The sequence below is a fragment of the Pinus tabuliformis genome, chromosome 2_2, assembly GCF_031772625.1.
Source record: "Pinus tabuliformis cultivar Carrire ecotype Pingquan chromosome 2_2, CPIR1, whole genome shotgun sequence".
Taxonomy (NCBI): Eukaryota; Viridiplantae; Streptophyta; class Pinopsida; order Pinales; family Pinaceae; genus Pinus; species Pinus tabuliformis.
Genome location: NC_142300.1, coordinates 996,953,121 through 996,967,838, shown reverse-complemented (window position 1 = coordinate 996,967,838; position 14,718 = coordinate 996,953,121). Strand labels below are relative to the sequence as shown.

The 14,718-nt window shown below is 34.7% G+C and overlaps 1 protein-coding gene and 1 pseudogene across 1 annotated transcript; one reads left to right on the top strand and one right to left on the bottom strand.

The window, feature by feature from the left end:
- LOC149196703 (DNA replication licensing factor MCM7-like) lies at positions 1-11,337 on the bottom strand (annotated as a pseudogene).
- A 1,141-nt stretch (positions 11,338-12,478) lies between these two features.
- On the top strand, positions 12,479-14,455 carry LOC149196702 (uncharacterized). Its single transcript, XM_089403784.1, has 2 exons — positions 12,479-13,530; positions 13,876-14,455. Exons 1-2 carry the CDS (start codon positions 12,487-12,489, stop codon positions 14,329-14,331), a joined length of 1,500 nt encoding a protein of 499 aa, XP_089259910.1. The 5' UTR covers positions 12,479-12,486; the 3' UTR covers positions 14,332-14,455.
- Positions 14,456-14,718: the final 263 nt, after the last annotated feature.

Here is a 14,718-nt window from a genome sequence, read left to right as displayed (position 1 = left end):
TTAGGCATAAATAGAATGAGTATCAAATGTATTGGGATCAATTTGCCACACATTCAATGTTGCATACTCTTCCCATCACTCCTTTAGTTGAGCTTCAGTGTAAGTCTGCATGCGAGACACCCAATTAGATGCATCTAAACAAACCTTGATTAGGAAATTTGAACTAATGATATTTGTCATGCTCTATACAGTCTATGGAGAGTACCTTTCAAGAAATCTAGTTCAGGGCATTAGAATAACATACATCCATAGTATTCATTCTTGAAGCTTCATCCCTTATGATTGAATAGATGTCAGATATGGTATCTAGACCAATTTTCTTTGTTTTGTCAGCATATAAGGAGAAATTTGTCATTTGCATAAGCCTGAGGGCTTCATCTACATCACTACTGTTTCTAAGAATCTAAGTCAACTTAGGGTCTGTGAACAATAAATCTAGACAAAATAAATAGACATAAGCTTTTGACAATAAACGGGTTTCTGGAATTAAAAGGCCAAATTTGGATTAATTATGTTTCTTAGTCACAAATGCACTCTAGTATTGAAAAGATGAGAACTTGAAAAGTCACTTCTCCTAGAATTCACACATAACACTAGGTAATTCCACAAAGGAATAGATAAATTACCATTGAGATGCAAAAAATGCTTAGAAGTGTTCTAGCAGTGGTGTAAGAATGTGGTGCATCACTTTGTGCTTTTTCTTGTCTCATGGAAGAATAAGCACTAGAAATATATTTGGTAAGGTCTTTAGGCATAGAAGGTGATACCCTTCTTGTCACTGCTATATGAGCCCTAGAAAATATTAACCATCATAAGATTAAAAACTACTCAGCATTAGAGTACGACAATTCGAGCATCAATATATAAAGAAGAGGTGACAACAACTCACCTGAGGATAGAAGACTGGAGAGGAGTAAAGCCTAAAGCTGGTGGCTCACACTTTTGATGCATGTATAACACATGTTTTTCGATTTCTAGATCACTATCCATATTAACTTTATCAAGTATCATCCACAACAAGTCAAAACGAGAAAGAAATGCTGGAGGAAGTTTGATATTCTCTGTAGGTGTTCTTCGTAGATCATATCGACCCCTACGATAATGAACAAAATAGTATAAAACAAAACTCAAAATTAAAGTTCCAGCACAAAAGTAGGATACAATGTAAACTAAAATACAAGAAAGAAAACATGAGCCATAGTTTCCTTTCAAGTGAAGAGTATATAAGGAACAATTAATTAGCTATGGAAATAAAAGCAAGAAAAGAAAGTTGAGAACACTATATATAGTTAAAGCTTAAATAAAAAAACTACTACTTGAAAACAAGTAATGTAATTTCTTTTATTATCTAAGAGTAAGGAAACAAAATCATGGTAAAAATAGATCATTAGGGGATTTTGAGGTCTAAAATGGACCTCCTAAAGAAATTATAAAATAATAGTGGAAATAATAAAAAAATATTAGATTACATTATCAAACTTTAGAGGGAAAAACAAACGTGTTTTTCAACTCGTATTTTCAACTTATCTCCCTATGGGTTTACTCAAATTTTGAGTGGAAACACTCATTGAATGCAAAATTTGATTACTCGTCTAAGGAGTACCCATGTTGCATACTTTTGATAGACCCTACTACACAAAATATGAGAAATACATGAAAAATGTATTTCTCATTTTTCATGTAGCGGGGTCCATCAAAAGTATGCAACATGGTTACTCCTTAGATGAGGAATTAAATTTTGCATCCAATGAGTAATCCCACTCGAAATTTGAGTAAAACCTTAGGAAGATAAGTTGAAAATATGAGTTCAAAAAGTAGTTTTATTATTTTATTATTTTTTAATCTTTTTACTTTTTTACTCTAAAAATGGTGAATCATCCCCCATGGTTGACATCATCATCTTGAATCCTATTGGTTCTTATAAGGTTTATTTTTGTTGTACTCTTTTCTTAGGAGTCCCATTTTAGACCTCAAATTTCCCCTAATGTTAATCGTTTTTTACCAATTCGAGTTCCTAAATAGGAGAAAAATTAAGGGCACTAGGATCTTTGTACAAGTCAACATATGAGTTTAAAGAGGTTTCAAATTTCTCCATCCTTCAATATATCCTAATGGTTTACAACTCCAAAAATGAAAATGTACTTCATACTTTTTTATCCAAGATCCAGAACTAAAGAGCACATAACAACTTTAACAAGGCAAAGTCGAAAGAAAGGACACAAAAATGCTTTAGCTTAAAAAAGAAGAAGATATGAATGAATCCCCCAATAAGCACAACATTCCAATTACATGTCTCTTCTATAAAAAAACATTGATAAAATAAAATCCTTTTCTTCTATACAAGACACCTTCCGTGCGTCCCACTACGTTGATGCATTTCCATGAGATCTATCTCTAGAATTCATGACATTCACAAACTCATATTCATGGTAGCTCCTGATATGAATCTACCTTCAAATTGAATGATAATAGCCGTAGCAGCATCTAGAACAATTATTTATGCATTTAGAGATGTTGTTATGCCCTCCTTTGCAATGTTGACAGTCTGCTGCTCCATCACTTCATGATTAACAGTACGGTCTATCTCGTCCATAGCACATGATTCATCACATACAAGATCCATTATTTTTGTCACTACTCCGAAGGTGCCTAAAGATATATGTTGGTGAAACCTCTAATGCATTGAGTCTAAAATAAAACAATTTCCAACTCCAAATAATCCAACAACTTAAACATTGGAAAGAATAAAGCTCATAAACATACCATGACCTCACCTTCGAGGACCATTTCATTAGGTGACTGGATCCCTTTGAAAAATAGTTGTCAGATCAACACCACTGTAAATCCTCGAGGTTCCGAACTAATCATGTGTTTCAACAACTAACTCTTTGCAACTCCAGGATCTCCCATCAAACAGACATGCAAAACACCTCTTATTTGCAAGTAAAATAGAAATGTGAGAAATACATATAGATTTTCCTTTGTAGACAAACTCCAAAGACCAGATAAGCAAGAATAGCAAGGCATTTTTATGAGATAGTCACCAATGGGGTAATCAAGTTTCTCTGTAAGAACTCTTTAGTAAATATACCTTCATTCCATCCTTGCATTTTCTAGTTGGGGCACCAACAAGAAGCAAAAGCAGGGATTTTTTTACATCCTCGTGTCCAAATATTTTTGGAGCCAAAGAACACACGAGCTTGTTGTAGATGTCGCCATCCTTAGCAAGCAATTTTATTTGTTCTTGTTCATCACCTTGTAAAACATAACTACAGTTTATGAGAAAATTCTTCGACGTAAATCACATGATATTACATTTGTCGACGCGTTTCGAACCAACGAGTGTGGTTCATCATCAGGACAAGTTGAAGAATCAGATCTAGGCTGCATGTTAAATAGTTAGAGAAGGACCTCCAACGGTTATATTTGACCAAGCAACGGTTAAATTGACTAGCTAACGGCTATATTTGACTTGGAAATGGCTAGTAGGACAGGACCAATGGAAAGGAGAGCAATTTAATTAAAAATTAAAATAAGTTAAAGTTAAATAATTTCAATAATTATTAAATCAATGGTTATCAATACTAATAGTATTACATTAGTATTTTCTCTTAAACTTGATATGGATCACAGAAGCCTCAATTCAACAATACCTACAGTTGTTTGAAATTAATGAACAAAATAAGCAATATAGAGAAAACATGGATCAAATAAAAAATTCACTAAATGGCACATTTTAAAAAATTGCATATGCAAGACATGCACAACCAAAGAAAAATTTCTTATCTACCTACATCAGATTTGGAACTTTACATATCTATATAACACATACCTAATGGTATATTAACTTTTGAAGACTGAATTTTGGTGGAAGGATCCATCATACTGGTAAACCCACTTATTAAATAGTTACATGCATGATGTGGTCTGAATGTATCGATCACTAATTCCCTATAGAAGGAATTGCCAAACTTGTCTTGTGAAGTCACATTGGAGAGGCAGTGCTGAGGACTTCTCTCATTGGTTGGGAGGAGCATTGTCTTCTTGGTGGAATTTTTGGTTCACATGGATCATTAAAAGAAAAGAAATAGGTATTATAGTGGTTTATCTGTGTGGAATTTAAAAAAGGAATTACTTGTTAAGTTAGGCTCTAGATTATGTAGAGTAATTATGTGTTCCTGAATATGAAGTTACTTATAGGTTGAGTAGTTTGGTGGTACATGATAATCTATTGTTTGTGTCATTGTCTGAATATATAATTATACATTTTTTGGGTGACAGGAAAAGGGAATTAGGGTTATTACTTCGGTCAAATCGATAGCGTTCAATAACCTAGTTACAATCCCTAATGATACAATAATTCCGAAACATATGTAAACAAAGTTAAATTAAAGACAACCTGGTTAAAAGTCAGTATCGAGAAAAAAATATTCAGAAATTGATGTTTTCTTTTGTATCTGGCCAAACTGGAGTAGAGGGTTAGATTGTGAGGCCGACCCGAATACTGGTAGTCAGGGAATCAGTCCCTCGGACCTAGGGTTGTTCTCAACATTGCATAAAAAACTTAATAACATAGTACAAGAGAAGTGAAATAACCATATTCACACGAAATAGACGAATGCAAAGAAACCGTAACACTAGAAAGAAAACTAGTATAATTTCACACCTCAAGTACTCAACCATGAATGGAAGAAAGAGGGTAAATATACATGTTATCAAATACAAGTACATTATGCCTGAGAATGACAATCTTTAATTCATAACACTGCAATAAACTATAAATAATATTATAAGGAAAAAGGAAACAAAAGACTCGTCGTCATGCTATAAGGGTTAGAATACAAATGCCTGTTTAACAAAAGGAGAGGGGTCATTTATCGACCACCGCTCTAGTATATACATATGAAATTGTTCACTACAAAAATATGGGTAATTAAATGTACCCCAACTCCTTAAACCCTAAGAACAATCGGTAAATATCCTCGCTCTTACAGAGCTACCTAATGGACCCGAGAACAAAGCCATGCATTTAAACAAGAAAATTTGACATTCAATAGAAGAGTCAAGCTCCGACAACACCTGGAAGGGAGAAAATGGAAGTTAGTTTTCAGAGAGCGAACCTTTAAGATGAACATTGAACTCTTTGGTGACAAGTAACAACCCTGCCTGAAACATTACCTATGTGGAAGCAAGAAACCGGGTTAGCAGATTGGAAAACAAAGCATGGAAAAAAATCAGAGAAGTGGAGATTAAGATAGGGCTATCGATAAAAGCTTTACTTGAAGAATGTACTACAACAACCTTTCATGGTGGACCTGCAACGAATAGGGAGATTACACTAGTTAAATTATTATATAACCCTAAACAAAGGAAGAAAGGTGTCCATGATGTGAAGTCATACCTTCGAAACCTTTGACAAAAAAGGAACTAATAGAGACCTGGGAACCGAAGTATAGAACTTCAGTGTATCCTAGTTGCACACTAAATAAATTAAAGAGTAAGCTCAGCAAGAGGTGCACATATAAGTCTGATCAAGAGAAATTCCAACACAAAGAAAATGCTCCATACCCGTCAAACGAAACTAGAACAAGAGAAGAGAAATTCTCTTGTAGGATTCTCTGGGTGGAAGAGTCAGGTGCGACGGAGAGGAGGGCGCGAATGACCAATTGCAATGTTAGAGAGGGAGATTGCTTACCCTATAACCATCTCCTCCAATCTTGACCATCATTGTAACCTTAAGTGTTCTAGGCCGTTGATCTTGCACTCATCCCAAAGCTATGAATGTGTTGCCATTTGGCGCACGTTGGCATACCTTCTCAAGGGTTCAGAAGGAGATGTGATTAATGACATAAAAAATAATAGCCAAGGTTTACTATGTGGCGCATGGGAAACTGTTGAAATGTAAATTTATCATATCATAACCTTCAATCAACAGGAAATTATTTGGTATGAGTCAATATAACAAAGTGATGACCAGATGTATAGTGTGATTTTTATTTTATGTTGAAAATATATATCGCTCTTATGTCATATGTAATATGTTCGATTTTATGCAAAGTAATTTTATATGATTATTATTTTTTTACTGTAAAAATTTGGTGTATGTTGCATCAATTCTCCTTATTACAATAGGGACTCTCATAAAGAAACCCTGTTGGAGATGACAACCGACCTTTTGACCAGGAAGTGGTGGGGTTGGGCCATTCTTGAAATTTAAATCCTACAACAATGTGTTGTTTTGAAAAAAAAATCCATAGTGAAATCAATCATATCAGTACGACGGGTACTCCTGTTGGAGAAGAAAAGCGAGCTTTTGAGGAAGTTGTGGTGGGCTAGGCAAAGGGTTAAATTTGACAGGTCCCCCTACCCATCAAGGATTTATTTTTATGACGATTTTATTTTTAAACTACCCTTCACATGAATTTTAATATTTACTTTTAGCTTGCGTAATATTTTTCATATAAAAACATAATCAATGAAAGTTCATCATTTTTTATTCTAGAAATGCATTCATAAGGAATTGACTAACTATTATACTTTTTGGGTTTTCTGGGCATTTTATTTCTATAATTCAACGGGTTATTTTCTTTCAAGATCCCAATTATGTGTTATTTAAAATGCATTTTTCAATACATTTATTTGAAACACATTTTTCAATATGTAAATGGATTCAACATCATCAAGAAATTCCAAGGGAAAAAAGTGAAGAGTGTCAATGTCAAAGTTGTGTGAAGAGTTCCAAATCTATCCATGACTAAATTCATCCTTGTCAATTCCACGGGGGCTTCACTCAATGAATCTATGACATAGCACGTGTGTTTGTGGCATATTAAATAATACCCTTAATTTGACTACATATTGGAAAATACCCCTAAAATTAAAAGTATCTAACCCCCTACCAATATGTACCCAATACATCTTCCCAATTTAAAAAACCCCTAGTTTCACTAGATATTGTAGGTATCCATTTTTTCATTAACATTTTTTATCCCCCTTTATATTTTTCATTAACTTTGAGCTCCATTTTTTATACTTGCTAATATAAAAACCCTTTACCCCCTATTATATGCTCAATATATTATGTCATTTTTTACTGAATATATATCCCCCAATATGAACCCATGTATTATGATATTGCTTCGCCAGCGAATCCCCTGTGGTCAATTCATAGCCTTAGCTCAGGGATAACCTTTGTTGCAAAAATATGAAGTGCAACAAGAAGCTTATGGTTAAGTGTAGCATCCTTCTACAATGAGGTAGTGGTTATCACATGTACAAGGAATCTATACTTGAAAAAATTTAAGAGTACAAGAACAAAGTGTGTATTCCCAATGTACTAATCTCAATGCTTACATAAAACAACATCAAGAAAGAGAGCAAGAACAAAGACAAATAAAAAAACCTAACAAAGACGAATGATATTTTTGTACTAGATTATTCAAAATATCTATCACTACACTCCTTTTGTTCCTATGAAAAAGCATAAAGGTCAGTGGAGAAATTCGACACTAGCCCAAAAGACAAATGTATTCCAACAACAATTGTCAATTCTACGTATGATTATTGCAATTCCAATTAGCCAAATAGAAGCAACACAATTGTCAACAATAGAACAATTCCAATTAGCCAAATAGAAGTAACAAAATCGTCAACAATAGAAAAGAACCTGGTAAGGGTGCTCCTATCACAGGCAAAGACAAGGGAAGTTGGTAGTAGGAACCGACAATAACCATTAAAGCATATGACAAGGGCAATCCAAATAAAGGATAGCCAAAGTACTTGAACAACATGAAGCGAACATGCACCAAATTCATAAAAGCAAGACAGTAGAAGCAAAGGGTCCACTACCATCATAATTTCACAATAGGTAACAATCAATAGAAGTTGTTTAGATTGGTATGGACGAAGAATCTGCCAACCAAGGATATCATTGGAAGGAAGCCAAAAAACAATTTAAGATTACAGTGGAAGTTAAAGAAAGAGATGACAAGAAAAATAACACTACTAAGATAGTAAGGCAACATAGTGATACTAAGAATGGAAGAGAAAGTGGGTAAAAATGACACTTTCCCAAACAAAGGCATCATGGAATAGGAAACCAAAGGAATTTCCAAGGAAAGCACAAGAAGGTACCAAAGAAAGTAGAGTCCGATAAATAACCATGAAAGTAACAACAGATACCTTAGAAAGGCAAGAGTAGAAAACCAAGGTCTGAGGAATGAACTATATAAGACTAAGTAAAGCCTAATAAAGAAGCAACAATAGAACTAAAGTAAAAGAGAATAAAGAGAAGAAAAAGACATAAGATGAAGCAAATATGGCAAGAGGAGTTCCCACATAACAAGTTCCAAAAAAAGAAGATCCAGAAACCAACATAGTGCTAACAGTAGAACCTAAGAAGGTAGCAACAAAGTTAGCAGTCACCTTAAAGTAAGAAAAGTCCAAGATAGAGGACTTCAATCTTGCAACAAAAAATTTTCAACTAGCAAGGTCTAAAGCATAAACCCTCCACCAGGGTTCCATTGTCATTGTGATCCACCCTAGCAAAATGGCACAAGTTTTAAAGGGATAAGGTTAGGTGAAGTCTGCAACAATTTTTCCAGATTCATTACCCCTATACTAGCACTTAAGCCAAAGAAACTCAAACCTATGTGGTACATTCCCTTAGTGGATATTATATATACTAGCTGGATTATTTCTGGCTCAAGGAATTCGTTGGTGGAGGAGATTAACAAGAAATTGATTATAATGTTAAGTTATTAACTTACACAACATGCACCCTCGGGCCTCAATAAACGAGCCATGGAAGTTTCATGTATCTTTACCTCTTTCCAACATAGAAACAACTGAATGACAACCTAGAGCAATATACCACTAATCCCAATGGACAAAATGTGAGAACGTTGCATTTACCATTTCGAACAAAGAAAAAGGCATAATTAATTGTATTTCTAATTCTAATTGATCTTATCTTACATGCTTACAATTAAATTAAATTAAAATTAATTCTAACTAATCCTAAAATTCTAACCCTTAATTTTAATTATAATTAATTTATGTAATTTTATTTTAATGTTTTTTTGTTAGAATTTTAAATGTCATTTAAGTTTTGAAATCAATATAATCTATTTTTTTGAATGTGGCTTAATAAATGGATAAATTTAATTTGTTTGATTTTCTTTTACTTTTTAGTTAACAAATAAGATATTTTTGTTTAAATAACAGATAAGATATACTTCTCTCAAATTCTAGAATGAAGTAAAAAATTAAAATAAGGTAATTTTTAAAATATAATATTTTATAGTTAACAATTTTGTTAATTAAAGGAAATTATAATTTTTAATAAAATTTAAATTTAATTTAGAAAAAAAATCATTTAAAAAGAAATAAATTTATATTATTATTATTATTTAATTTGTACATATTAATTGGAACCATCATAAAACTATAAAATGCATGACTTGATGCAAAGAAAGATGATGAATAAGCATTTTGTATAGCTTATTTGGATTTATATGAAATAGGCACAAGATGATAAGAGAACTTATAAAGGAAAAAGATGGTGGGGTAGTCTAATTGTATAATATTTTTTTTAAATTGTCAAATTTTAACCAAAAAATTTAAATTTCCATTAATTTTAATAATGATTGATTCTTTTAAAAGCTCTTAAAACATCATTCCATAATTTAAAAAATATCATTTCATGATAAACATTATATATCCCTTAAAAATATCATAATGATATTGTACAAATTATTCATAATCACAATGAACAAGGATCACATGATAAAATATTTTGTATAAAATACTTACCCATAAAGATCTATGCATATTAACTTACACAACATGCGCCCTCGGGGCTCAATAAACGAGCCATGGAAGTTTCATGTATCTTTACCTCTTTCCAACATAGAAACAACTGAATGACAACCTAGAGCAATATACCACTAATCCCAATGGACAAAATGTGAGAACGTTGCATTTACCATTTCAAACAAAGAAAAAGGCATAATTAATTCTATTTCTAATTCTAATTCATCTTATCTTACATGCTTACAATTAAATTAAATTAAAATTAATTCTAACTAATCCTAAAATTCTAACACTTAATTTTAATTATAATTAATTTATATAATTTTATTTTAATGTTTTTTTGGTTAGAATTTTAAATGTCATTTAAGTTTTGAAATAAATATAATCTATTTTTTAAAATGTGACTTAATAAATGGATAAATTTAATTTGTTTGATTTTCTTTTACTGTTTAGTTAATAGATAAGATATTTTTGTTTAAATAATAGATAAGATATACTTCTTTCAAATTTTAGGATGAAGTAAAAAGTTAAAATAAGGTAATTTTTTAAATATAATATTTTATAGTTAACAATTTTGTTAATTAAGTAAAATTATAATTTTTAATAAATTTTAATTTAATTTAGAAAAAAATCATTTTAAAAGAAGTAAAGTTATATTATTATTATTATTATTTAATTTTGTACATATATATTGGAACCATAATAAAACTATAAAATGCATGAATTGATGCGAAGAAAGATAATGAATAAGCATTTTTTACAACTTATTTGGATTTATATGAAATAGACACAAGATGACAAGAGAACCTATAAAGGAAAGAGATGGTGGGGTAGTCTAATTGTATAATATTTTTTTAAATTGTCAAATTATAAAAAAAAAAAAAAAGAGAAGAGAAAAGAGAGAGAGAAAAAGAAAAAGAGAAAGAAAAAGAATAAATGCCAAGAAAGATAATGAATAAGCATTTTTTACAACTTATTTAGATTTATATGAAATGGACACAAGATGACAAGAAAACCTATAAAGGAAAGAGATGGTGGGGTAGTCTAATTGTTTAATATTTTTTTAAATTCTCAAATTAAAAAAAAAAAAAGAGAGAAGAGAAAAGAGAAAGAGAGAGAAAGATAGAGAAAAAGAATAAGAAAAAGAAAAAGAATAAGAATAAGAATAAGGCTGTCGCGTTCACATGGAGGGCAAGAGAGAGCGCTCCAAGCCGCCCGTCCCCTTCTACCTGTCGGGAGCAGCAGCTGCACGGAAGCGCCACACAGGGGTGACACGTATCGTCTGGTCCACTCGAGAAATCTCCTGAGTCCTTCCCAGGCTGTCGCGTTCACATGGAGGGCAAAGAGAGAGCGCTCCAAGCCGCCCGTCCCCTTCTACCTGTCGGGAGCAGCAGCTGCACGGAAGCGCCACAGCGCCACACAGAGGTGACACGTATCGTCTGGTCCACTCGAGAAATCTCCTGAGTCCTTCCCTTCCTTGCCATCGAATCCGTTGCCTCACACCATCCTAAACTTCTTTGCCATTGCCTTGCAATTTCTTTCCGTCAGCTCTGTAATTGCGTGCTTCTCCGCGGGCTTTACATAACAGCAGTTCTCTCTTTACAACTCAGGAGCAAGGCATTGAGGTGGTTTTTTTGTTCTTTCAGGGCATCAATAAATATTGGAACGTTGGCTTAAAGCTTCTGGATACCCAAAATTTGACAGTTGTTACCTGAATTTATAATGCCGAAATTTCCATAATTTTGAGGGCAAAAAACAGTCGCGTTAGGCTACGGCACAGTCGGGTTAGACTACGGCATAAATATTAGCACAAATTCCTCCCTCCTATCCCCTGCTCTGACAACATTCCTGTCCTGTGTTTCGCGATATCATGGAGAATCCCACAGCCGGTCATAGGATTGTACCTGTTACAGAAACACTCATGCCCAGAGACAAAATGGCATTCCCAGAGAATAAAATAACTTTGTTTGCGTTTAAGCTTGCCTCTCTGGAGAAGGTAGCCAGCGGGCTCGGAAAGTTGGCCTTCCTCTGGGCCACCGCCGTCGTCCTCGGAGGATTTGCCGGAAATTTAAAATCCGTGGACTTCTGGTGCGTCACTATAATATTGTTCACAGAAGGTGTTCGGATCTTCAGCCGAGGCCAAGAGGTGGTGTGGCACCAGGAGAACACGCTAAAATCCATGGAAACTCTCAGCGAGCAAGCTAGACGGGTAGGTAGCGGCTTCTATAATACCTGCTACTCCATCTCAAGTAAGACCTTCAGATGCTGGAGCTCAGAAAACAGTGAAGAAGATTCTGCTGATGATGATTCTCAGAAGAGAAGTTCAATGTCAATGGTCAGTTTTCTCTACTGCCTGCAATTGTTGTCCGCTTCGACAATCGTGGGTTTGTCTCTCTATCGGCTACTAAGGCATAACTACATCGTAGGTTCAATGGGTAAGGATATCATGAATCTGAAATCGGCTGTCATAATTGTGTACGCCCTGTCTCTGGCCGAAGCGTTTCTGTTTCTGTTGGAGAAGACCTACTGGAAGATCAGTGCGAAGAAATTGCTGGAGGAGGTGAACAATGCTTATGGCTTCAACTTCGACAAGCCTGAGCTCCACACTGTCAACGTTTTCTGTATGATACATATTCGCGGGGCGTCAAAAGTAACATTTTCGACGCTCCGAAGATGGAATTTGTGTCCTACAGCGTGGAGTTGCTTCAGTCCAGCAGCGCGGACGGGCAGCTGACAGGTGCTCGAGTATTGTCCGCGCTTGCGAGAAATGAGCAATTTGCAGAAAGAACTTTGAGGGCAATCGGAACCACGAAAGATGTGGTGGAGAGGCTAATCGACATGCTGAATTTCAAGAACGTGGACGAGAAGGAGATTCGAAAAGCGGCTGCAGAGGTCATCTCCAAATTGGTGGAGAACACGCGGCTTTGCGTTCGGGTGACGGCCATTACTGGGTTGATGGAATCCGTAGCCACTCTGCTGTACTCAAACGACTCAAATGAAGGAGGCTTTGTTTCGCTGGGGCTGACCATAGTGAAAAAGCTGGCAGAAGAGCGCTCCAACCGCCATAAAATCAACAGCAGCAGAGGGCTAATTCCTAAAATTATCTCACTCACAGACTTAGAACCCAGCGACCTCCAATTCGAACCCAACGCCTTCCAACTGGAGATCGAGAGGGATAAGAAGATCCCCTTCGCAAACGAGGTGGAAAAGCTCGCTCTGCAGATCGTGAAAACTCTGGCAAGCACTACAGGTTCGACCGGGAAGGACCTAAGGAAAAGGATCTTGAGGATTGTCTTCGCCATAAGCAATCTCAGAAACGTTCTTCAGTGCACAAAGAGAGATGATCTGCGAATCCTGGTGATCGAGACGTTAACAAACCTTGCTCAGGAACAAAAGGGCCGTGACAGCATTGGCCGTACCGGCGGAATTCTTCGTAAACTCTTCTCTTTGTTTTTCATGGAGAGAATTAATAATAATGATGAAAAGAAGAAACTTGTCAAGACGGCAGGAGAAGCCCTGGGTTTTCTTTCGCTGGAGTCGGAGCCTAACTGTAAAAAAATGATGAGCATTAAGGGTAATGATGTAATGGCAAGCCTCATCTCCATGCTGGACGACGCCGTTAAGGATATTCATGCAGCAAGAATTCTTCGAAATCTGCTTGAATACGCAGATGCAAATTACGTTAAACCGACTGAAATCACTGCACTGGAAGAGAAGGTAGAAGATTGTATTCAAATCTCAGCCTTTCGTCTTTGCAGTATGATCTGAAAATAATTTCATTTAGAGTCTAGTATGATGTGATCTGAAAACAATTTCACATTTAGAGTCTAGTATGATGTGTATGGTCTCTATTGGTTATTAAAGTTGAAATTTTATAATGTGTAAGGGTGTTTATTTGCTAATGTCAATTTTAATGTGTAAAATTTTAATTTTTAAATTCATGAAATTGGATCTCTCTAAATTAATATTAAACTTATTTTAAAAAATTAATTTCTAAATTCATATTAAATCTATATTTAAAATAAATTTATGCTAATTTAACTTGTGATGTGTTGTGATCAGCTTCTCAGGTTTGTGAAAGAAGAACATTCATGCATCCATAAGCGGGTGGCCATAGGATCGCATGAGAATGAGAAACATTCATGCGAGTACCAGGAAGCAGCCATAGGATTGGCTGCACGGTTTATGACCAAATGGGATTTCACTCATGAGTTCCGAGAATTGATGTTGTTGAAACTGGTGAAGGTTTTTGAGAGTCACCCATATCCATCGAAGATAGTTCCCAATGTGAGGAGGTACAGCATCGAGGTCCTGATAGTTGTTTTGAAGAGGGACAAAGGTGCATTAGAGAAGAGACCAGAATTGGTGAGTGATTTAGAGAGGGCCTTGGAAGGAGTGATGGAGACGACGTCGGACTGGGAATACTACAGCGCCTTCTCGGGCAGTAAGGGGTTGAGCAGGCACACCATCCCCATTCTATCCCTCGCACACCATGCCATGGAATTGCTTCCTAAATAATACAGATATGTCCAACTCTGTCTTGCACATGTCTGTGTTTTCTATTGTTTAAGATTATAAATATTGTCAGAGTTGTTCAACTCCGTGTTGTAAGGCTTTGTTTTCCAGTGTTTAATATTATAAATATTGTGTGAATTATTGAGTTATTTGTTAGTGGGATGTTTCCCGTTGTAATTTATTGTTTATTTGAAAATGGATCACAAAAAGTCTAAAATTTAGTATTTAATATTTTTTATTTTGGGCATAAATTGTGGCCCTGGCTTTTAGAAGAGCATAAATTGTGGTCTTTTTTATTTAATTACTTCGAATAAAAAATACAATATTATTCAAAAAAATTGTTAAATGACATAATTTACTTTTCATTTCCGAACACCTCAAAATTTTTAG